This window comes from Microtus pennsylvanicus, chromosome 1, assembly GCF_037038515.1.
Source record: "Microtus pennsylvanicus isolate mMicPen1 chromosome 1, mMicPen1.hap1, whole genome shotgun sequence".
In the NCBI taxonomy this organism is placed as follows: Eukaryota; Metazoa; Chordata; class Mammalia; order Rodentia; family Cricetidae; genus Microtus; species Microtus pennsylvanicus.
In genome coordinates this window covers 156,253,677-156,278,544 of record NC_134579.1, presented here as the reverse complement: position 1 = coordinate 156,278,544, position 24,868 = coordinate 156,253,677, and the positions used below count along the sequence as shown (strand labels likewise).

At 38.0% G+C, this 24,868-nt stretch overlaps 2 protein-coding genes across 2 annotated transcripts in view; both read right to left on the bottom strand.

Annotated features, from left to right (window-relative positions):
• Positions 1 to 24,868, bottom strand: part of LOC142832944 (uncharacterized) — a 776,034-nt gene that overhangs the window by 524,875 nt on the left and 226,291 nt on the right. The window lies entirely within an intron of this gene.
• Positions 19,740 to 20,686, bottom strand: LOC142837631 (vomeronasal type-1 receptor 2-like). The gene has a single exon (XM_075952821.1). It carries the CDS (start codon positions 20,640 to 20,642, stop codon positions 19,740 to 19,742), a length of 903 nt encoding a protein of 300 aa, XP_075808936.1. The 5' UTR covers positions 20,643 to 20,686.

Here is a 24,868-nt window from a genome sequence, read left to right as displayed (position 1 = left end):
GTATCTTACATCATCTCCTCTTTTCTGTCTAATTAAAAAGGAAGGGTTTTAATTGTTTTTATTGAGATGTAAACTTTCCTCTGCTGCCCTCCCTTCCTCTCCCCTTCCCTACAACCTACTCTCATGGTCACCATGCTCCCAATTTACCCAGGAGATTTTGCCTTTTTTTTAACTTCCCATGTACAGTAGATCCATGTATATCTATCTCTCTTTGGGTCCTCTTTGTTATCTAGGTTCCACAATTTTGAATTGTAGGCTGGTTTTCTTTGATTTATGTCTAAAGGCCACGTATGAGTGAGTACATATGATATTTGTTTTTCTCAGTCTGAATTACTTCACTCAATATGATGTTTTCTAGATCCACCCATTCGCTTGCAAAGTTCAAGATGTTATTATTTTTTATGCTGTGTAGTACTCTATTGTGTAAATGTACCACATTTTCCTTATTCGTTATTTGGTCGAGGGGCATTTAGGTTGTTTCCATGTTCTGGCTATGACAAAAAATACTGCTGTGAACATAGTTGAGCAAATGTTCTTGTGGTACCATTGAGCATCGTTTGGGTATATACGCAAAGGTAGTATTGCTGGGTCTTGAGGAAGGTTGTTTTCTAATTTTCTGAGAAATTGTCATACTGATATCCAAAGGGGCTATACCAGTTTGCACTCCACAGCAATGCAGGAGTGTTCCCTTTACACCACAACCTCTCCAGCATAAGTTGTCACTGAACGAAACAATTAATAAATGGGACCTCCTGAAACTGAAAAGCTTCTGTAAAGCAAAGGATATGGTCAACAAGACAAAATGGCAGCCTACAGAATGAAAAAAGATCTTCACCAACCCCACATCAAACAGAGGGCTGATCTCCAAAATATCCAAAGAACTCAAGAAATTGGTCATCAAAAGAACAAATAATCCATTTTAAAAACTGGAATACAGACCTAAACAGAATTCTCAACAGAGGAATCTAAACTGGCTGAAAGACACTTAAGGAAATAGTCAATATCCTTAGCCATCAGAGAAATGCAAATCAAAACAAAAAGGAAGGTTTTAACATTAACATTGCAAATTTGCTTATAATAAAACAAGTATCAAGCAAGAATTACAGTTATAATATTTAGTCTATTTGTATTTAGCAAAATTAAAAAAATCATCTATTGTCTATCTTATCTTTGTTAGTTTAAAGTTTTGTGTATAATTTATCTTTTATTATAACTAATGAAAACTGTAATTATAACTATCTAATTTTCAACCCCATCAATGAAGAAAGTAGAGTGTAATACCACCTAAGTGATCAGAAAGTGTAAGCAAAAGTGTGCCCTCCAAAATATGTGAGAAATGGCAGAAACATCTGGCTGTCTGGAAAGAAACCCAGGGTTATTCTGTAATGTTGGGGCACCCATCTTCAGTCTTCAGGCCTAGATTTCTGAGAGAAGCATAAATTTGAAGGACTGTCTCACCTATTTTGGTAAAATTCATCAGTTGTTTTCTTCTGAGTCCTGCAGAATGTCTGGTAGACTCCTTTATGAAGCAGAAACCCTGAAGGACAGTCTCCTTGCTTTGGCAAGTCCAGCATTTCTTTTCCTGTGGGTCCTGCATGTCCAGTTGATAGAGTATATTGTCAAGCATTCCAGGCAAGAGAAGTTTATTGCATAAATGGTTAGTCTTGCCATATTGAAAGCAAACTCCATAAGAAGCTTCTTTGATGCCCATCAACCTCTAAAAGTAATTGGTGCTGCCAGGAGGAGACGTGTCTCACTATTGAGAAAAATTTAAATTCTTAACTTTCAAATGCCATATTCTATAAATCTTTAAAATGTTTGAAGATTACTTCTCTACCTGAAATATATATATTCATATTTAAAACCTAACTAACATGACTCTTAATTGTATTTCTTAACTGTACATTCCATTTTAAAATGAGATGCATAAAAATAATACCTTAAACAAGATTATAAATATACATATAGTATAACTAAATTGAGCTTTAAATTTGTATTACTATATAAAAATTCCTTCAACAAGATTAGAAACATATACAGTGTAACAAAATTAGCATTAAATTTATATAATTATGCCAAAATTCTTGCCCTGACTCATACAATCATTCCTCCCTCTTAATAGACATGTTACAGACATATACATTTCGATCAAAGCACTAGAGAGGCAGACACAGGAAGTTACTTGGGATTGCTCACCAAGTAGACTCATGTACTTAGTGGTTCAGTGCTTGGCTGTGGATCTCTTCATCTGCTTCCATCAATTACTAGTTGAAGGCTCTCTAATGACAATTAGAATAACAATCTGGTTACAGGAGATAGCCAATTCAGGCTGCCTTTCTCAACTATTGCTAGGAGTATTAGCTTGAGTTATTCTTTTGGATTCTTGAGTTTCCCTGGTACCAGATTTCTTTCTAACCCCAAAATGCCCTCCCCAATCAAGACATCTCTTCTCTCTTTCTCTCTCTCTCTCTCTCTCTCTCTCTCTCTCTCTCTCTCTCTCTCTCTCTCCTGCCCCAAATTCACCCAATATTATCTCTCATGTTCTCCTCTGTCTCCCCACCTCCCTATTCCAGTTTACCAATGAAATCCCTTCTATTTCCCCTTACCAGGGATATCCATGCATTCACTCTTTTGGCCTCTTACTGTATCAAACTAATATCTCTGGGTCTATGGATTGTAGCTAGGTTATCATTTATTTAATGGATAATATTCACATTTACATGAATGCATACCATATTTATTTTTATGAGTCTGGTTTAACTCATTCAAAATTATTTTTTCCATAGTTTCATCCACTTGCGGCAATTTTTCATGTCATTTTTTAAACAGTTGATTAACATTCCAATGTAAAGTGTACCATATTTTTTATTCATTTTTCTGTTGAGGGACATGTAGCTCATTTCAAATTTCTCATTGTTATGAATAGAGCAGCAACGAACATGGTTGAGCAACTGTCAGTGTCATTGGATGAAGGATCCCTTGAGCATATTTCCAACAGTGAATATCTGGGTCTTTAGTAGATTGATTCCCATTTTTCTGAGGAACTGACTTACTGATTTCCATATTGGGTGTACAAGTTTGCACTCTCACCAGCAATGTATGAATGTGTTTTCTATACATTTCTATACATAATGTATTCCACAACATTTCCAGCATGAACTTTGACATGCTATTACCCTTTGCCATTTGACAGGTGTAAAATGAAATCTCAAGAAATTCTGAATCAACGAAAAATTGCACATGGCAGAAGCCACTTTATTACAATGGCAAACTTCAAAAGGTGTTTTGGTTTTTCTCTTATTGATACTGATATTTATGGAAACAAAGCAATGATGAATACAGCAGGTAGTTCTTCCCTTACAACATCCTGCTTGCAAAAACTTAAGAAGTTTTCCTTAAGAATAATTTAGTAGCTTAGGTCTTAGTTCCTTAAAGAGATAAATTAGGCGAGGAAGATGAGGAGAGCTCTGAGATCTGTAAAGACAGCATATTCAGGGAAAAAAACACCTCAGATGGGAGAAAATCACACACAAATAAAAGTATGCAAAATAAATGAAACATATTCTTGGTATAAAACTCTCCCTTGGTTATTTGATGAGTAGATGGACACAGCAAGCTATTCTAACAAGAAACCTCCATGATAAGCCAACTTTACTGCTTACTTTTCTCTTAAGCTATATGACCATTTTACTGACATCTCTCATGCTATTGCCCTTTATCTCACAGGCCCAAGGTAATGTAAACCAAATAGTTGAGCTAAGTGAATTTTTAAAAAAAACTCTCCACATGCCGGGTGGTGGTGGTGCACATCTTTAATCCCAGCACTCTGGAGGCAGAGGCAGGTGGATCTTTCTGAGTTTGGGGCCAGCCTGATCTACAAGAGCTAGTTCCAGGACAGGCTCCAAGCTACAGAGGGAAACCCTGACTCAAAAGATAAAAATCTCCACATTCCTTAATTTTAACATAATTCAAAATGCCAAATATAAATCTAACTCAAGTATTAAATAAAATACCCCCTTAAGCTGATTCCACCTCTTCTTTCTAACTCTCTTTCTAAGATATATCATCTCTAACAATTTAGGGTCTGCACAGAAGGTTTCTCTTCCACAGTTTTTGTCCGTGTCCTCTAGTGACTTCACAAGTACTCCTATGCAACACATTGTTTTGTCTCACTGGCTCTCTGGTACCTTGGAGGAAAAATGGAAGACCACTCTCTATCTCATCTTTTATGCTTCCAAAGATAATAGTACATACGTACATCATTGCCAATTTAATTTTTGTAACTGATTTTAGCTCAGACTAAGATGAGATGAAATTTCAAAGCTGTTTTAATTTACATTTTCATAAAGGCTAAGAATTATGACCACTTTTGAGATATTTCTTAGCAAATTTTATTTATTCTATTGAAAATTCTTTGTTCACATCCATAGGTCATTTGTAATTGGAACGTTAATTTTCATGACTCTTTGTTTTTATTGTTCTTTATATATTTCAGATATTTGTTTTCTGTCCTTGTATAAATGTCAAACTTTTAAAATTCTCATGAAAAATAAATGGGTTCTATTTTAAAATTTTAGATGTGATAAGTTATGAGTTCCCTTTACTGAAAATAATGATTAGTCTTTTTCCTCCAATATGACTTATAAATTGAAATTCATTAAGGAATGTACAAGTGGGAGATCTTTCCACTCACTTGTCATTTTCCCAATGAAAATATTTTATTATGAATAATGAAATTTCTTTAAAAAACATATTGATAATTCTCTCCCTAACTATATAAATTTGGTTACTTCAACAGTCTTTTTGAAAAGTATTATTAATATGACCTGATGCTTTTCAAATATGATCTTGCCATGTTGCCTACACTGTCTTTGCAAACTAGAGATCAAGAGATGCTTTCAAACCCACTGCCCACTTACAAAAGTTGAAATCATCATTTTTTCTCATAGAAGTTAATGTTTCTGTCTTTTAGAGGAAATTGTCAGTTTCAGAATGGGATACAAGAATTTGGCAAAAGATTTAATTTTCATCTACAGAGTTTAGTTGGATTTCAGGGAAATGTCTCTCTTCTTTCCTAATACCCAGTACTTCATTGCAACAAACACACATTAAAACCCATCAGTTACATTTTCATGAACATATTCATGATTCCTTGATCATTCTCTCTAGAGGTGTAGTCCAGACAGTGGGAACTTTTGGGATGAAGCTGTAGGTCAATGTCTTTATTTGAAAATTCCTTTTGTATATTGAAATTGTTGTGGGAATTCAGTCCAATAGCCAATTGTATAGGGCAGCTTGACCCAACAGGCATGGTCTTCTCTGTGGCTACCTGACCTTGTAAAACCCTGGGGTGGAAAGATTTCTGTACTCTCTTAGACAGTGTGGGAGCTGGCAGAGGCAGGCTTGGAGCTTCCCCATCTTCCTTTAGGAGCAAGGTTATGGCAGAGTAGCAGAGCTAGTCCCCCAGTGGAACAGTTGGGCATTTGAAAATAATGAGCTTTTGACAAAAGTTTAGGAAGTGTTCCTCAAAACTAAATGAATCTTGAGGTCTCAGTTCCTCAGCATCAGGTTCCATAGGGCTTGACCCAAAAGTATACATGTGGTTGACCATTTTCAGAAGGAAACAAAGTTAACTCTGAATGTTCGATATTGTTAGAAGACAGTTTCGTTTTATTAATCTGTCATGTATGTTTAATCATTTTGCAAAAGTTTGCTGTTTTGCCTTTGTTACATTTGTTTAAAGATCTCTGGATGATGGACACAATAACAGTTTCTAGAGTGACAAAATAGGACAAAATTAACATCTCCTAAGGCAAAAATACGCATTGTTAGAAATGTCTATAAGATTTGTTTTCCTCAGAGACACTCAGGTGGAAGACACACTCAATCTCAGATATTCCCTGGCCCAGGTGGCATATTTTCCACACATAAAAAAAAATGTGAGGGAAAAGAAACAGTCACCATCAAAATAGTCATGTTGTTTGCTTTTCCCAAGTAGCAATAATCGGTGTTTCTCTGCTAAAAGTAAATGTATGCTTTCAGTCAGGATTGAGTGAAGTTTAATAAAAAATAATCTTGACTGTCAAACACCCTCAAAATAATTCCATCTATGATTTCGAGCAAGATAGGTAGATACATCTCCAGATCCACAAAAGTAGGGACTTAATGTCCCCTAAATTAAAGCCAGTTTAGATCTTTGAGATAAATATATCCTTGTATAAAACAATCAAGCTATTTTACAATGCAGATTATTTGACATATCTCCAACGAGGGACAAGAACAAGATGAATGAATTTGTTATTGTCATAAAGCCCTGGGAAATCTTAGCATGTCAAATGTGTGTGGTTGATATGAAAAAAACATGGAGTGTTTCATCCAGACTGAGTATATAGCTATTTTATGTGCAGAATAAATATTGCAAAAGGAATTTTCTCTGCTTTTAAATAAATAAAAATGGATCACAGAGAAGGGAAGTGTGATCAATGTGACCCTGAAAAGGTGAAATCTCTGGTACCGTATAGTTAGTAATAATCAGCAAATCCTCCTCCTATATGGAAACCTATCCAAAGAATACATATGATCTCTGAAAACAAAGGATGCATATATGCTAGGCTGTATAAACTATGATTTTTTTCTATTCACACTTACATATCTATGAAACGCTTTTTTTAATTAGGCATATAAAAGATTGACAAAATCAATTGGGAACAAAAAAAAAGATAAATGTGTCATACACAAGCAAATATTATGAAAATTTAAACCATTTATAATTTTTCATTCAGCAGAAAATAGCCATAGGTAACTGACATCATTCCCCAAAAGATAGTGATTTGGTCTGTACATTACTGGAACAAAGATATAGAGCCTATCTAGATGCCAAAAACTCAGATGCCATCTGAGCAGCCAATAAAAGCCAAAACTATAAAGGAGTACTGTCATTTATTTCAGTATAATCCATTTCCAACTTCTCTGTTCCATAGTATTATTGAAAACAACCTCTTTTAAACTAGAGAAACTAGAAAATCAACCTCTACTAGCCACTAGAGGACAAATCATGACTTTGAAGACCTCAAACCATGTTCTTGATAAATTTCGTTAGCCAGTCTGATAGATTATATAAACAGCAATTCTCATTTTTCCTATTTATCATCCTCGCTGTTTAGTTGCTGAGGAATCCCATCAGGACGGGTGAGTGTGTGCTATCCAGGGGCGGACTGTCCCGGAAGAGAGCACAAACCCCCTCCCCCAGCTCCTTCTGCAGGGCTGTCTTTCTTTTGCACGACCCAGCCCCCCCAACACCCCTCCCCAACCCTGCCCTGCTGTATGCTAGGACCAGTGCTCAAGTACAGTTTTAAGCTCCTAAACTAAGGCGACCCACCCAGAGTGGTGAGTGCCTGCCTACCGGGCAGGCCTAAGGGTCCCCTGTAAGGGAGCCGGGCACCTTCAGCTCTGGCGCCAGGCTTCCTGCGGGCTCCTGGATACCATCCCCCCCTTGCTCCATTCATCCTGTTGGCCCTGGATCATTGGGCTACTGGCGGCCCTGTTTAGTTGCTGAGGAATCCCATCAGGACAGGTGAGTGTGTGCTATCCAGGGGCAGACTGTCCCGGAAGAGAGCACAAACCCCCTCCCCCAGCTCCTTCTGCAGGGCTGTCTTTCTTTCGCATGACCCAGCACCCCCAGCACCCCTCCCCAACCCTGCCCTGCTGTATGCTAGGACCAGTGCTCAAGTACAGTTTTAAGCTCCTAAACTAAGGCGACCCACCCAGAGTGGTGAGTGCCTGCCTACTGGGCAGGCCTCAGGGTCCCCTGTAAGGGAGCCAGGCACCTTCAGCTCTGGCGCCAGGCTTCCTGCGAGCTCCTGGTTACCACCCCACCCCCCCTTGCTCCATTCATCCTGTTGGCCCTGGATCATTGGGCTACTGGCGGCCCTGTTTAGTTGCTGAGTAATCCCATCAGGTCGGGAACGGTTCCTACTTCTACACTGAAGAGATATACCCAGAGAGTCAATCACAGCAAAGACTGGACCAAGAGACCAGGCCTCTCCTGGCTCCATTTGAAGGAAGAGATGGGAAGGCGCCAATACAAGAATTCCTCCAACAACCTGAAAGGCAACATGACACCACCAGAAACCAGGGATCCCGAAATAAGAAGAATTGTACACCCTACTCCTGAAGAAATAGAAGAAATCGACTCAAAAGTTAACTATATGAAAATAATAGAGGACCTTAAACAGGAGGTGAAAAACTGCCATAAACAATTAGAGATTACAAACAAAAAGGTAGAGGAAATGAATAAATCGCTCAAAGACACGCAAGAAAACCAAGAGAAACAAGAAAAAGCAATCAAACAGGTTAGGGAAGCGGTTCAAGACATGAAGAATGAAATGGAAGCAATGAAGAAAGCACAAACCGAGGGAAGAATGGAGATGGAAAATCTGGGTAAACGAACAGGAATGACAGAGACAGGTACTAACAACAGATTACAAGAGATAGAAGAGAGAATATCAGACACTGAAGATACCATAGAGAAAATAAACACACTGATCAAAGAAAACAGCAAAACCAACAAATTCTCATCACAAAACATTCAGGAAATTTGGGACACAATAAAAAGACCAAACCTAAGAATAATTGGAGTAGAAGAAGGAGAAGAAGTGCAGCTCAACGGTACAGAAAATATACTTAATAAAATTATAGAAGAAAACTTTCCCAACCTGAAGAAAGAGGTACCTATGAAGGTTCAAGAAGCATACAGAACACCAAATAGGCTGGATCAAAAGAAAACATCCCCTCGCCATATAATAATCAAAACACAAACTATACAGAATAAAGAAAGAATATTAAGAGCCGCAAAGGAAAAAGGCCAAGTTACTTATAAAGGTAAACCTATCAGACTTACACCTGACTTCTCTATGGAAACCATGAAAGCCAGAAGGTCCTGGATAGATGTACTGCAAAAACTAAGAGATCATGGATGCAAGCCCAGACTACTATATCCAGCCAAGCTTTCGTTCACTATAAATGGAGAAAACAAAATTTTCCAGGATAAAAACAAATTTAAACAATACGTAGCCACAAATCCAGCCTTACAGAAAATTATAGAAGGAAAATCACTAACCAAGGAGTCCAACAATGCCCACAATAACTCAGTCATCTAGAGACCTTTCACCAGCGCATCTCAAAGAAGGGAAACACACAAACCCTACTACTAAAAAAGTGACCGGAGTTAACAACCACTGGTCATTAATATCACTTAATGTCAATGGGCTCAACTCACCTATAAAAAGGCACAGACTAAGGGATTGGATACAAAAACAGGATCCAACATTCTGCTGTCTACAAGAAACACACCTCAACCACAAAGACAGGAACCTACTCAGAGTAAAGGGCTGGGAAAAGGCCTATCAAGCAAATGGACCTAAGAAACAAGCAGGTGTGGCCATACTAATTTCTAACAAAGTTGACTTCAAACTTAAATCAATCAGAAGAGATGGAGAGGGACATTTTATACTCATAACAGGAACAATTCATCAGGATGAAGTCTCAATTCTGAATATCTATGCCCCTAATATAAAAGCACCCACGTATGTAAAAGAAACATTACTAAAACTCAAGGCAGCCATCAAACCACACACACTAATAGTAGGAGACTTCAACACTCCTCTCTCACCAATGGACAGGTCAATCAAACAGAAACCTAACAGAGAAATTAGAGAATTAATGAAGGTAATGAAGCAAATGGACTTAACAGACATCTATAGATTATTCCACCCGAACAGGAAAGAATATACCTTCTTCTCTGCAGCTCATGGAACCTTCTCGAAAATTGACCACATACTCGGTAGCAAAGCTAACTTACACAGTTACAAAAAAATATTAGTAACCACTTGCGTCTTATCAGATCACCATGGATTAAAGTTAGAATTCAACAACAATGCTACCCCCAGAAAGCCTACAAACTCATGGAAACTGAACAGTCAACTACTGAACCATACCTGGATTAAGGAAGAAATAAAGAAAGAAATTAAAGTCTTCCTTGAATTCAATGAAAATAAAGAAACAACATACTCAAACTTATGGGACACTAGGAAAGCAGTGCTAAGAGGAAAGTTCATCGCACTAAGTGCCCACTTAAAGAAAACAGAGAAAGCACATATTGAAGACTTAACAGCCCACCTGAAAGCTCTAGAAAAAAAAAGAAGCAGACTCACCTATTTATCATCCTCAGAACTTGGTTTGTAAAATATGTCTATACATGGATCTCTACACCATTGATAATTGTTGATGAACACTAAGATGTTTATGATAATGATATTTAGAAAGAATAAGAAATTAGAGTAAGAAGGAATAGCAAATTTTAGCATTTTGTAAAGTAAACCAAGCTGTTCAAAGATTCTGAATTATTAAGAGAAAACTCTCAAACAGTTGCCCTGGTCCATACAATCTTTGAAAGAAGCTGACATTCAATATGATCCCTTGTCTATAGAGGGATTTTCACTGCAGTATCTTGCAAGGTTTGAGCATGTTACAGACACATTGAGTAACTTTACTCCAACTTCAAAAGACACTGTCAATATTGTTCCTGGGGAAGCCACAGAATGCCCCTTTGGGAGGATTTGCTCTGTCACAACTGCACCAGCCTAGAACAGTATGAAAAATGTCTGTTCATCCCTAGCTTCTTAATCATCTTTCCTGCAGTTGATCCTGTAAACAGTCACTCAACTACTTTGAACCATCACCACTTCCTCTGTATGATCCAACAGGCAGAAGATCACCCCTCCTGTGTCGCACTCAACATTTTGATCAACAAAAAATGAAAGGCCCTTGATTGGTTATTACATAAAACTTGAGGTAAAATGTGGGATTAGTAAAATTAGTGTTATAAATATACATGATTGTGAAGGGCAGAAGGACAATCGGTATATGACAAGCTATTGCCTTTCACAGATGCTGTTTAACTTTCCCGCCTTAGTAAAGATTTTTTTTGCCTGTTTGTCTTATTTGTTCTTCTTACAATGATTGATAAGTCTGTATTTTTCCTGCAGAGCACACAAGAACCTATAGCTTCTAGACATGGTGACATCAGCAGCCAGAGTGACAGCAAGAATTGAAGAGTTCTTGATGAATAGCCAAATATCTGAGATTATAGAAGAGGTGAGACAGCAAATAGCCAATTCTGTGACCCCATATTACTTGAGAGTTGAAAAGATAATTGGTTAAAGGCCAGTTATTCTTTCACCAGGCAAGTGTAATAATCTAATCATCTCTCCTGTTTAGCAGTGTCTCACATAATGAAATTTTCATAGCCTCCCCAAATAATGCAATCAAGTGAAATAGATTTAGCTGGAGAGGCTGAACAAAGACATGGCCCTCAGAGAAATGACAAGATGAAGGGTGCATCATAGAATAGAAGAGCTTGTTAGAAGTCAGAGATGTTGAAGTGTCTCAATCTCTAAAGGTCACATGGGTTTCATAAAGAAAAAGTCGGGTTTCTCTGAACACAATGGCTACTTCAGTGCTTTGAATGCAAACTTCCACACTGGTACCTAACTGGATGGAACCTAGTCATCACAAAACACCTGTTAAATTAACTTGTTTTGCATTTTCTAAGAGTCTACCCTGACATCTAATTGCTACAGATGGAATGCTAAATGATGAGAGATCAGGGATTTTGTTTTATCTGATATCTGGTTGTTAAGGTTGTTCCATGAAAAGCTCATCTTGCTTCTGGAAACACTCTATTGAATAAAGTACAAAACTATGAACCCATTTTTATGGTCAGTATAACGTAAGTAAAATGCTTAAAACGCTTCACCATAACTTGATCAAATATCCCTTATATGCAATTGTGTTGCCAGATGATCTGAGAAAAATAGAGAGATAAATATTGTCAAGATACAATGCACGCATTCAAGAAATTTTCCAAAAATAAATAAAAACATTTCAGAGGTTCAATACTCAGGTTGACAATCAATAATATATAGATGTAACCCATATGCTTGTATTTTGTAATATGTGGATATTAACTTAAATAAATGATAATCAAGCTACAATCTGCAGACACAAAGAAGTTAGGTAAAAATGAAGAATTTTGAGCAGGGGGAAACACATGGGCCTCCCTGGTAAATGGAAATAGAATTAGTTTTTCAAGTGGACTGGAGACTGTTAGACACAGGAGTCAGAAAGATCAAGTATGATGAGAGGGTGGAGACAACTGCAATTGGGGAGCATGAGGGCTGGTGTGGAAACTTCCTGGAATCCATGAAGGTGACACTAGTGAGGACTCCTAGTAATAGTGGATACAGGGTCTGAACTGGGCATCTTTTGTAGCCAGGCAAGGCTTACAGTAGTGAGACTGGGTTGTATTCAGATGAGTTGTAGGCTTGGGACATCTTGTACATATCCCTAAACAACCCAGGCTGGCACTAGAAAAGAACACTCTCTGAAAACTGACAGCAGATTCCTCATTGCTGAGGATATCTATATAGCTCATTGAGTGTACAGAGGCCAAGCTGGTATGGGCATGAGTCCTTCACCTCTACATCCTAGCCTCTTTGGCTGGAAAAGGTACTCTGCAAGTTACAGAAAGACACACATGCACACCAATCCAGCCACAAAACCCTCCACCTACAATCTCTTCTGCCTATAAGGCATGTTGAGACAATGGTGGCGCAGAAACTGTAGAAATGACCAACCAATGTTTGGTTTAACTAGAGGCCTATGCCTAGAGATGAAGATCATGCTCTATACAGTCTGGACAGCCTAGATCTGGAGGCTACATAGCCCAGAGTCCCAGGGTAAAACAAAATACAAAGAGAAAATAAATAAATAAATAAATGATTAATAATGATAAGATGATTCTTTTATACTCATAGGTCCATGCCTTGTCCAGTTATCACCAAAGATGTCTCCTCTAATAGCAAATGGGAGTGTGTGCAAAGACCCACAGCCAGAAAATATACAGAAATAAAACTGGTGATCTCCATTAGGTCCCTTCCATTGGAAGTCTGGGAATCCCATGGAAGAAAGGGAGAAAATATTGTAGGAGTCAGAGGGATGGAGGACACCAACTAAACAGGGCTCAGATGGGGTCACAGGGACTGTTGTGACAAGCCTGAGCCCTGCATGGTCTACACAAGGTCCATCATGTATATATTATGTCTTTTAGCTTGGTGTTCGGTGGAACTCATAACAGTAGGAACAGGTTTGTCTCTGATCCTTTTGTCAGCTCTTGGGACTTTTTTTCCTTCAGTTGAGTTAACTTGCCCAGACTCAGTATGAGGTTTTCACCTTGTCTTATTGTATCTTGTTTGTCCTATTTGACTGATGTCTTGAGAGGTCTGTTCTTTTCTTTTTTTTCTTTTTTTAATTAATTAATTTATTTATTAAAGATTTCTGCCTCCTCCGCGCCACTGCCTCCCATTTCTCTCCCCCTCCCCCAGCCAAGTCCCCCTCCCTCATCAGCTCAAAGAGCAATCAGGGTTCCCTGCCCTGTGGGAAGTCCAAGGACCTCCCACCTCCATCCAGGTCTGGTAAGGTGAACATCCAAACTGCCTAGGCTCGCACAAAGCCAGTACGTGCAGTAGGATCAAAAACCCATTGCCATTGTTCTTGAGTTCTCAGTAGTCCTCATTGTCCACTATGTTCAGCAAGTCCGGTTTTATCCCATGCTTTTTCAGACCCAGGCCAGCTGGCCTTAGTGGGTTCCCAATAGAACATCCCCATTGTCTCAGTGTGTGGGTGCACCCCTCTCGGTCCTGAGTTCCTTGCTCGTGCTCTCTCTCCTTCTGCTCCTGATTTGGACCTTGAGATTTCAGTCCGGTGCTCCAATGTGGGTCTCAGTCTCTGTCTCCTTTCATCACCTGATGAAGGTTAATATTCAGGAGGATGGGTATATGTTTGTCTTTGGATTCACCTTCTTATTTAGCTTCTCTAGGATCGCGAATTATAAGCTCAATGTCCTTGGTTTATGGCTAGAAACCAAATATGAGTGAGTACATCCCATGTTCCTCTTTTTGGGTCTGGCTTACCTCACTCAAGATAGTGTTTTCTATTTCCATCCATTTGTATGCAAAATTCAAGAAGTCCTTGTTTTTTACTGCTGAGTAATACTCTAATATGTATATATTCCATACTTTCTCCATCCATTCTTCAAGGGCATCTAGGTTGTTTCCAGGTTCTGGCTATTACAAACGATGCTGCTATGAACATCGTAGAGCATATACTTTTGTTTTATAATAGGGCCTCTCTTGGGTATATTCACAAGAGTGGTATTGCTAGGTCCAGGGGTAGGTTGATCCCGAATTTCCTGAGAAACCGCCACACTGCTTTCCAGAGTGGTTGCACAAGTTTGCATTCCCACCAGCAATGGATGAATGTACCCCTTTCTCCCCAACCTCTCCAGCAAAGGCTTCACTGGTGTTTTTTATTTTAGCTATTCTGACAGGTGTAAGATAAGGAAGCAGAGAGGGAAATCAGAGAAGCATCACCTTATATGATAGCCACAAATAGCATAAAAATATCTTGGGGTAACTCTCACCAAGGAAGTGAAAAATCTATTTGACAAGAACTTTAAGTCTTTGAAGAAAGAAATTGAAGAGGACACCAGAAAATGAAAAGACCTCCCTTGCTCTTGGATTGGGAGGATCAACATAGTAAAAATGGCAATTCTACCAAAAGCAATCTATAGATTCAATGCAATCCCCATCAAAATCCCATCAAAATTCTTCACAGATCTGGAGAAGACAATAATCAACTTTATTTGGAAAAACAAAAAACACAGGATAACCAAAACAATCTTATACAATAAAGGATTGTCTGGAGGCATTACCATCCCTGACTTCAAACGCTATTACAGAGATACAGTATTGAAAACAGCTTGATATTGGCATAAAAACAGAGAAGTCAACCAATGGAATCGAATAGAAGACCCTGACTTTAACCCACAAACCTATGAACACCTGATTTTTGATAAAGGAGCTAAAAGTATACAATGGAAAAAAGAGAGCATCTTCAAGAAATTGTGCTGGCAAAACTAGATGTCAATTTGTAGAAGAATGAAAATAGATCAATATCTATCACCATGCACAAAACTCAAGTCCAAATGGATTAAAGACCTCAATATCAGTCTGAACACACTGAATCTAATAGAAGAGAAAGTGGGAAGTACTCTACAACACATGGGCACAGGAGACCACTTCCTACGTATAACCCCAGCAGCACAGACATTAAGGGCCTCATTGAATAAATGGGACCTCCTGAGACTGAGAAGCTTCTGTAAAGCAAACGACACTGTCACTAAGACAAAAAAGGCAACCCACTTACTGGGAAAAGATCTTCACCAACCCCGCAACTGACAAAGGTCTGATCTCCAAAATATATAAAGAACTCAAGAAACTAGACCGTAAAAGGCTAATCAACCCAATTATAAAATGGGGCACTGAGCTGAACAGAGAATTCTCAACAGAAGAAGTTCAAATGGCCAAAAGACACTTAAAGTCATGCTCATCTCATTAGTGATCAGGGAAATGCAAATCAAGACAACTTTAAGGTCTGCTCTTTTCTGAAGAAGTAACAAAAGTGGTTAGGGGCAGATCCGTGGGGAAAAGGGAGTGCAAGGAGCTAGGAGGACTGGAGATATGGAAAATTCTGACCAGAATTTAATGTATGAAAGAATAATCTATATTTAATAAAATTAAAAAGCAAAACATAAAAAATAATAAATATAGGGCACAGAATTTTTAAATGGCCATTGTAGTTTGACAAGAAACAGCTGTGGTTGCCAGGTAGGTTAATTGAGACATTTGTTCAGGCTTAAAAGAGCCACTGCGGTTCATCAAGGTATTTGGGTAATAGTTTTAAAACCAGTCTGGAAAGAAACAAGAGACTCAAATTATCTCTATCTGTAACATATTAGTTTATTTAAAGTAGGTCCTCGGCGGGGGTGGGGTGGGGGGGTGGCACACACCTTTAATCCCAACACTCGGGAGGCAGAGGCAGGTGGATCTCTGTGAGTCCGAGGCCAGCCTGAACTACAGAAGCTAGTTCCAGGACAGGCACCAAACAACTACAGAGAAACCCTGTCATAATAATAATAAAAACAATGACTTCTCGAATTTTGCATGCAAATGGATGGAAATAGAAAACACTATTCTGAGTGAGGTAACCCAGACCCAAAAAGATGAACATGGGATATACTCACTCATAATTGGTTTCTAGCCATTAATAAGGGTCACAGAGTCTACAACTGGTGAACCTAAAGAAGCTAAGTAAGAAGGTGAACCCAAGGGAAAACATATCCTCTTGGCTATGGGAAGTAGACAAAATTGCCGGGGAGAAAATTGGGATCTTGGGGGTGGGGTGGGATGGCGGTAAGGGGAGATGGGGAGAGAAAAGGGAGAAGGGGAGGATGGGGGGAACTTGGGGAAAAAGGATGATTGGGATAAAGGAAGGTTGGATAGGGGAGCACGGAAGCACAATTCTTAGTTAAGGGAGCCACCTTAGCGTTGGCAAGAGAACCTAGAGTGGCTCCCAAGAGCCCAAGGCGATGTCCCCAGTTAGTTCCTTGGGCAGCTGAGGAGAGGGAACCTGAAATGACCCTATCCTATAGCAATACTGATGAATATCTTGCATATCACCATAGAACCTTCATCTGGTGATGGATGGAGATAGAGACAGAGACCCACACTGGAGCACTGGACTGAGCTCCCAAGGTCCCAATGAGGAGCAGAAGGAGGGAGAACATGAGCAAAGAAGTCGGGACCACGAGGGGTGCACCCACCCACTGAGACAGTGGAGCTGATCTATTGGGAGTTCACCAAGGCCAGCTGGACTGTGACTGAAAAAGTATGGGATAAAACTGGACTCTCTGAACATGGTGAACAATGAGGGTTGATGAGAAGCCAAGGACAATGGCACGGGGTCTTGATCCTACTTAATGTGCTGGCTTTGTGGGAGCCTAGCCAGTTTGGATGTTTGCCTTCCTAGATATGGACGGAGGGGGGCGGACCTAGGACTTACCACAGGGCAGGGAACCCTGACTGCTCTTTGGACTGGAGAGGGAGGAGGAGATGAGTGGGGGGAGGGGGAGAAGGGTGGGAGGAGGGGGAGAAGGGTGGGAGGAGGGGGAGGGAAATGGGAGGCGGGGAGGAGGCGGAAACTTGTTATTTTTTTCCTTTTCTCAATAAAAAAAAGCAAATAATAATAATAATTATAATATAGGTCCTCACAGAAAAAAAGCCTATTATTAACAGTAAGAGCTGATACACTATATATAGAAGTACTTTTGAAATGCTTAATCTTGCCACAGTGCCCTGTGTATTTATGAATCTTTTCTAACATTTCGTAGTACCTCTGAATGAAACCATACTTCGGGGTTTCCATAGACCTGTGCACCCAATGTAGAGGTTGCTTTGCACACCCCTGCTTACACCCCATTTTTTCATTAATAATACTAGGTGCTTAGTGAAAGCCAGTAAATAAGGCTTGCCATCGTCCCTTTCAAAACAAACAAGACCTACACCATAAGGAAGATAGTGTAACTCTTAGTACTTAATAACTGCATCTGAAATCTAACATACTCATATAAAAGTAGGGAGCTCCTGGGAGAGGAACTCTAGTACCACCTTCACAACACAGAGTTGAAATAGGATGAGAGCAGTTCATTGACTTTCAATTTCTTATCTAAGCAATGGGCTGCACATTTCTAAAGCTATGCTTGGGAAGGTTTTGGGAAACTTCAAGGATGCTGTGGTGACCTTGATACAATCTACTCACATTTGTTTGCTATAGCCTCTAGTCCTGATAGTATATAAGTTACCCACACTGTTTTCTATACTGGCTGAAACAGTTTGAACACCAAACACACTGAAGAAGTGTCTCCCTTGTAGAGCATCCTCACCAGAATTTGTGGTCTTTTGCTTTACTGATCTAGGTTACTCTGACTGGGTTAAGATGAAATGTTAAGGTAATTTTAAGTTCCATTTCTCTGCTATTAGAAATGCAGAATTTTTTTTATGTTTCTGAGTCTTTTGTTTTCCATTGTTGAGAATTCTCTGCTTATTCTATACTGATTGACGCTATAGATTTTATGCCCCCATCATCACTTACCTCATTCCATACATCCTTTTCTAATTTGCATGCACACCCATTTTGTGATTCTTCTGATACAACTGCTTTATTCATTCTAAGAAGCCTAGACTTGATCCTTGTCACTTTCAGCCATTTATGGACCCCCATTATCTCTCATCCATATCTCCCTTCTCCATGTCCTGCATCAACATGTAATAAAGTATTTTAGGATAACTCTTGTTTTATCTATGATAAACACACTCAAATAAAATGCACTCACTTTTTAGGCATTTTGCAATGTTATATGACATACCTACAAACAACTACCTATAAACATGACACCTATAATTTTTATGGGATCTTTTAACCCGCAAAGGACTTCTGTCCTACCCTGTTTTAGTCTTGTGTTGTTTATTTATCTTCCCTTAAATGTCCATCTTCTATTCCTGTGTCCATTTTTAAAAATAAACAGAATGAAAATTCCCCCAGAAAACAAATTTCTTAAGTGCTGGGGCGGTCATGTTTTATGACATAATGGAAGCATCAGAAAGTAGGACCTTCTTAGAAGTAACACATGGGCAAGTCCTTACAAGTTAGAATCTTCACTCCTAATTCCTTTCAGAACTCTGGAACTTTCATAGTAACTCATGAATAACCTCACCTGTTTGCAATGTCTTCTCCCAATGTCTCAATATCTGATATCCATGGTCACTCTCTTCTTAACTTCACTCACCTTCAGGAACTTACTTGTGTTGTCACTAATATTGTTGGGAATCTGGGATGCTTCTGCAAACTCCCAAGGACTTGTCTGCTCTTTATGCAATTTCAGTCTTTTCTAATCATAATGAATACCAAGAGCAGGCAGCATCTTCCACTGAGTGAAATGTCACATCATTGGGAGTAGAAGAATATAGAAGAAAAGCATTCCTTATTAACATAAAAAAGAGTTCTTAATAGATTGATACATACATAGAAGAGTGGCACTTGCTTACACTTTAATATAAACCTTCAATAAAGCATTGTGAAGATAGCCTTACTCTTTGTCAGTCACACATTTGTACTTGGTCCCATGAGAAGCATGATTCTGACATTCATAAGCAGTGGGTTATAGCTACTAGCTGGCTCACGGCAGACTGTGACTGGTACCTCTGGAGCAGCTACAGACAGGGTGATCAAGTGTTTATCCATAACAAGAGTTTGGGGCACTGAGGTGCTGACACAGATTTGTACTAAGTGAGATTTTCTGTGCTAAAAGTTTATGACTTATATAGTAGCTATAGTTGTAGTCTTATGCCTATAGAGTTTAGCTTCCTTAGAACATGTATTATATGTAGAGAGCATCTAGGATGTTGTGTATTCATGTATCTGATGACAAAAGTGGAGATAAATGCTGAAAAAAATTGAGCGTGTACTCCTCAAGTCTATCTGGACTAGAGAAATGCTGGGAAATGAGTTACATAAAGGATGAAAAGGCCTGGATGCCAAAAGTTTTGCTAGAATTGGATGAAAGTTCACCAGTGGAAGAAAGCTGAATAATCCTTAAGGTTTACCTTAAACAAACAAATGTTTTTCCCCAAAAAAATTTTGTATTGTTTTCTTTTTCAAATATTGGATTCTGAAAAGGCATGCAATTTAAATAACTACATTAATATTGGAGAATTCTGTATTCTTTATCCAAAGAAAGCAAATCTGGAAAGAGAGGAGGATTGATTCATAAGTACAAAGGGGCTCAAAGTGGGAAAACACAAAGTTATAATGATTGTGATATTCTTCAGCCACCAATTTTGACCAGCCATAAGAGCATTGCAAACATGTGAGATGGAAGATAAGGTATAAATAGCCAGAAAGATGAACACTCGGACAAGGATGTTCTGGGTAGCTCTGGACTCTGGGGAGTTACTGTAGAAAGCACAAGTGCTGCGAATGTGTTGAACTCGCTGTTTGTGCCTATACAAAATGACAATCATTGAGCTGCTGGACCAGGTGATGAGGACAGAAAATAGAAGTTCAGGAAAGACAGATAAAGCAATATATAAGGAGACTGTGATGTTGTCATGACCTGCAACAGTATAGGGTTCAAAATCTGTCTCTTCTGTTATATTTTTTCTTCTTAATTTTATGGTCATGTACAAAGGGAAAAGAACATTTACCATGATGTACAAGACCCAGCAGAGAGTAATGTACAGACCAACGTCCTTGAAATATTTTCCTCTAAGATTCTTCCAACAGGAGTTTCTAGGGCTGATGATGATGGCCTGGAAGACACTCAACAGACAGATGGTGGCAATGGACATGCTCCTAAAAACTCTTTGAAAATACATAAAAAGTTGATAGCTCCAATCATTGAATAAATGTTTCAACCCAAAAGTTGTCATTGTGTGACCCATTCCTTTAGAGAGAATAATTAAGACATTAACCATAATCAAATGCATAAGAATTAAATCCAAGGGCTTTACTTTATGTTTCTGGTAATAAATAACTAGGTAGTAGGAAAGAAGAGAGGAATTTCCCAGAATTCCAACTGTATTTTCTATCAAGAATATTATTCCTACTCCCAAATTCCTGAAGTCCATTTGTTGCTGAGCAAAATTTATTTCAAAATATGCCAGCAGTCACTTCTCAGAGAACAAATTTGAATTTTAATAGATAAGATGGTCCTGTAAACCTGATGGCACAAAGGCACAAGAATCACATTAACAGAAAAGTGAAAACCCAAGGGGCAGCACAAATAGATCCTTTCCACACAACCTCTCACAATTATTTTAGCACCAATAGCAACAGTCAGTAAGAAATGCTGGAATCCTCGAATGCATATATTTATGGAATAAATTCTCATTACATTTCTCACAAAAGTCAGAACTAAGAATATGACAAACTTATCCTGGTAGAAGAAATGGCCAATGAGTTCAAATTAAAAGAATGTTCAATTATACAAGCCCACCAAGGTTGGAGAAAATGTATCCTCTAAACATCTTCTCCAAGGAAAAAATCCACTGTGAATGTCTTTCTAATGTCAAAACTAATATGAATGATGAAAATATTACAGCAAGAAAGAGAATGTTTTTCTATTCTTTGACAATTATTTTATTATGTGGCAACATTTAGGCAAAAATGATGAACTAAATAATGTTACATTAAGAACTCCTGAAATTCCACCAACCACAAATAACCATGTAAGGGTGGTGGTACAGGCTTAAGATTAGGAGAGAAGAGACACATTATGCCTAAATAATAGTTATCTAACACAATGGAGAGAAAACTGGTAAATGATTCCAACAGAAATTAGTTAGAAGAAGGCAATAGTTTATAGATAATACATATGGGAAAAATGTTTAGTGTTCCTACATGATCTATTATCTGATGCATCACTCGGCAGTAGAAATGTGAAGCACAAGTCATAGGAAAAAGTAACTGTTGACAAAATATGAATGAAACAAGAAACCTGGCAATGATGTTCATGGTACTGTACACAGTTTCCCAAATGAGAGGCTGTGAATATGTAGAATAGATGTACAACTTCATGTAGAAAACCCAGCTTTTATGAAAAAAATAGACCTTCATAGGTAATGCTCGGAACTCACATACAATAAATGATTTGAAAGCAAATAAATACAAACCTGTACTTTAGCAGTGCAGTGATTGACTAATGTTTATGCAATGCTGTCCTAAGCAGCAGGTAAATGAAATCCAAGAGTGCATTCACAAAACTCAAATGCATTGAAATTCACTTCAAAAATATAAGAGATCTTGTTCTAATAGTTAAATTACAAAAAGATCAATACACAGAAGTGATGTTCTGGACTTTCAAAACTTAGCAGAGACATAATACCTCTAATAATTTCAACACTTGCCAATAACTCAATATAACTCTAATATTGATATGATGACTTAAATCCAAAGGACAGTAGTTAATGAAATATTCCTTCTATTGTGTGAATATGTGTTCAGACAGGATCCTCTTCAGTAATGCAGACTATCCTGGAGTATACAGCAATCCTCCTGCCTCAGTTCAAGGATTTCTGGGAATGACACCAAGCCAATGTTCAGTTTCTTGATCTATGTGTATCATATACACATAATTTTCACTTATTATCTGTGAAGATATAAACACATACATAAATTAAAGGACATATGTGTTTTAACACGAGAGATGTCATCACCTTGAGGACAATTTGAAGGAAGTGTAAAACAGTGGGATATACCCTGTGTTTGAGAACTACAAATCCCAGTAATTGAAGAGAAAGAAAGTATGATGCAAAGAAGAAAGAAGACATCCAAGATTTCATTTTCACCATAAGACCAGGAGTGCTCAAAAGGGGATAGTTAAGTTGTTACAGTTCTTGTCTTACAAAAATGAGGACACTAGTTCAATATCCAAATTTCATATGGAAATCTGGTTGTGGGAGCCCACAGTTATAATTCAATCAGCAGGAAAAGGACAGGACCAGTTAGATCTCTGGATCAGGCTGGCAAGAAATTATAATATTTCCTGAGAATATCAGATGAGTGAGAGGCCCCATCTCAAAAGGAAGAAGATAAAAAAAAATATCTGAGGAACCACAACTGAAGATTTTCTCTGACCCTACAATCTCACCTAAATTCATACCAAACTGAGCACATAAGAGATCCATCACATAGACAAAGTGACAGAGGAACAGAGCAAGACATTAAGTCATATATAATTTCCATTTAAAACATTTATCTACTAATGCCTTTTTCAAGTCAAGCTATTAAAAATAAAGATGTATAAACAACTTCTAAATGGAAAGCATATACATAGAATTTATAAAATATGAAATCTTATGAAGTGTATAAATAGAAAGCCAAAGGGGAATTATAAAATATACTATGGATGTAACCTAAATTTAAGCTAATGTGTATAAGGCTCTAACTTCTGGAATTTTCAGCAATGACAATATGAAAACCCATCCTGAGTTTGCAGTGACCTCAGAAAATCATGCAACAAGAGGAGCTGACATAAGCTGTATGTGTGTTAGACCAAATTTTTTCAACACTCACACTGACATTACCACCTTCACTTTAACACAGTGTTTTCAAGTTCAAGAGGGAAAACAGTGACTATTAGCAAGACAAAGGTCCTGCCCACTCACAGCTCTGGTGCTACCTAAAAACATTTTCCCAAGGCAGGGCCATATCCTGACTTCTTTCTAGGATTAAATAATGTTTTGAGCTTCATTTCTAAGGTTTATTTATAATTACAGAGTCATTTTCCAAAATTTGTGACTGTCGTGCTGCAAAATCAATTCTGAAATTCAGGTGTACATCGAGTGAAAACCTGAATTATATAATTAAAATGTTTCAAAATAACCCTCAAAATCAGATTTTATTAGGTTTCACAGTTTTCAACAGGCAGCCAGAGAGAATATTTAGCTACACTTTTGCTACATCAAGAATTAGTATAAAGTCAGGGACATTCTCCTTTCCTTACCAAGTTGGCCTATAGCCCAGAAAGTCTCCCTGTCCCTTTCCTGGATCTCTACTTTTCTGTTTCTACCATGAATCAGTTTTAAGAAGTGTTTACTTACTATACTTCCCTTCTTTGCATTGGGAGGCAGAGGTAGGTGAATCTCTGTGAGTTTGAGACCAGCCTGTACTACAGATAGTCAAGGCTAAATAGAGAAACCCTGTCTCAAAAAAGCAAAACAAAACAAAAGATAAAAAACAACATGCTCACCAGACTTCCCTCTGCTTGACTTTCAACTCAGTGTACAGCTCCTAACATGACAGCAAACACTATGAATGAGAGCAGTAGCCCAACCCAGAGATAAAGGTTCATAGATCTGTCACCTCAACTCCCTTCAGAAATGCAATTTTTTTCTCACCTGAAGTCATTATGACAGAACTAGCTTTGGGAGCAAGAACTTTTCTGAAATTTTCCAGTTGATTATTATCAAAGACATTGATAAGTTCCTTATAAGTGTATCCAATGAGACAATGTGTTTGGAGAGATTCATCCATTATCAGTGAGTATCAAAGTCTCAAGTGAGATAGTCCTGTAAGAAGCTTTGTTTGTTTCTTTGGGTGTGGTTAATCTTCTCTGGGATACCCAAAACAAATCAAGTTAACTATTAACTTTAGGATCCTAGCGTTGCTTACTTTAAAACATCACACTGAACACAATCATTCACGAGTTCTGGGAATTCTACTGAAGTGTGAGTAAATGGAAAAAAGTGAATCATAATCCTTGCTAGAAATCATTAGTTTCAACTGAACTCAATGCAAATAAACTGGGCGTAATGATAGGAAAATATGTTGGGGAAAGTTGCAGTTATAAATCCAGCAAAGACTAAATGTAAGAGCCCTATCTTACAACAATTTATATATGTAATCATTCCTCACAAATGACATAAAATGTTTCCAATAAATTTCACATAAAGAATTTCCACTTTCTCTTTTTTTAAAGCATTGGATAGAAAACAGAATAATTATAGTCTCCTTTTTTTAATAATCTGGAGTAACAATTCTTTAACATTGATGAAAAATGAAAATTAAATGTTGAAAATTTATCTTCTGTTAATAAAGCATCCCACTGAAAGAATTTTAGGCTAACATAGAAATGAGAGGAATCACTGTCTGCACCATACCCCCATCAATTCACACACACACACACACACACACACACAAACCCTTTGATTTGAATCCCTCTCTGTGCTTTAGTAATTATCTAGAAAAATTTAAGAACATAGAGTAAAAGTCAGGTTAATAATTTGTGAATAAAACATTCTTGTCCAGCTAGGCATATGTATTACTACTTATCTATACCTAAGGTAGATGTATA

Coding starts and splice junctions, on each gene's coding strand:
- LOC142837631 (XM_075952821.1), bottom strand. CDS start 20,642: ATGGACTTCAGGAATTTGGGAGTAGGAATAATATTCTTGATAGAAAAT.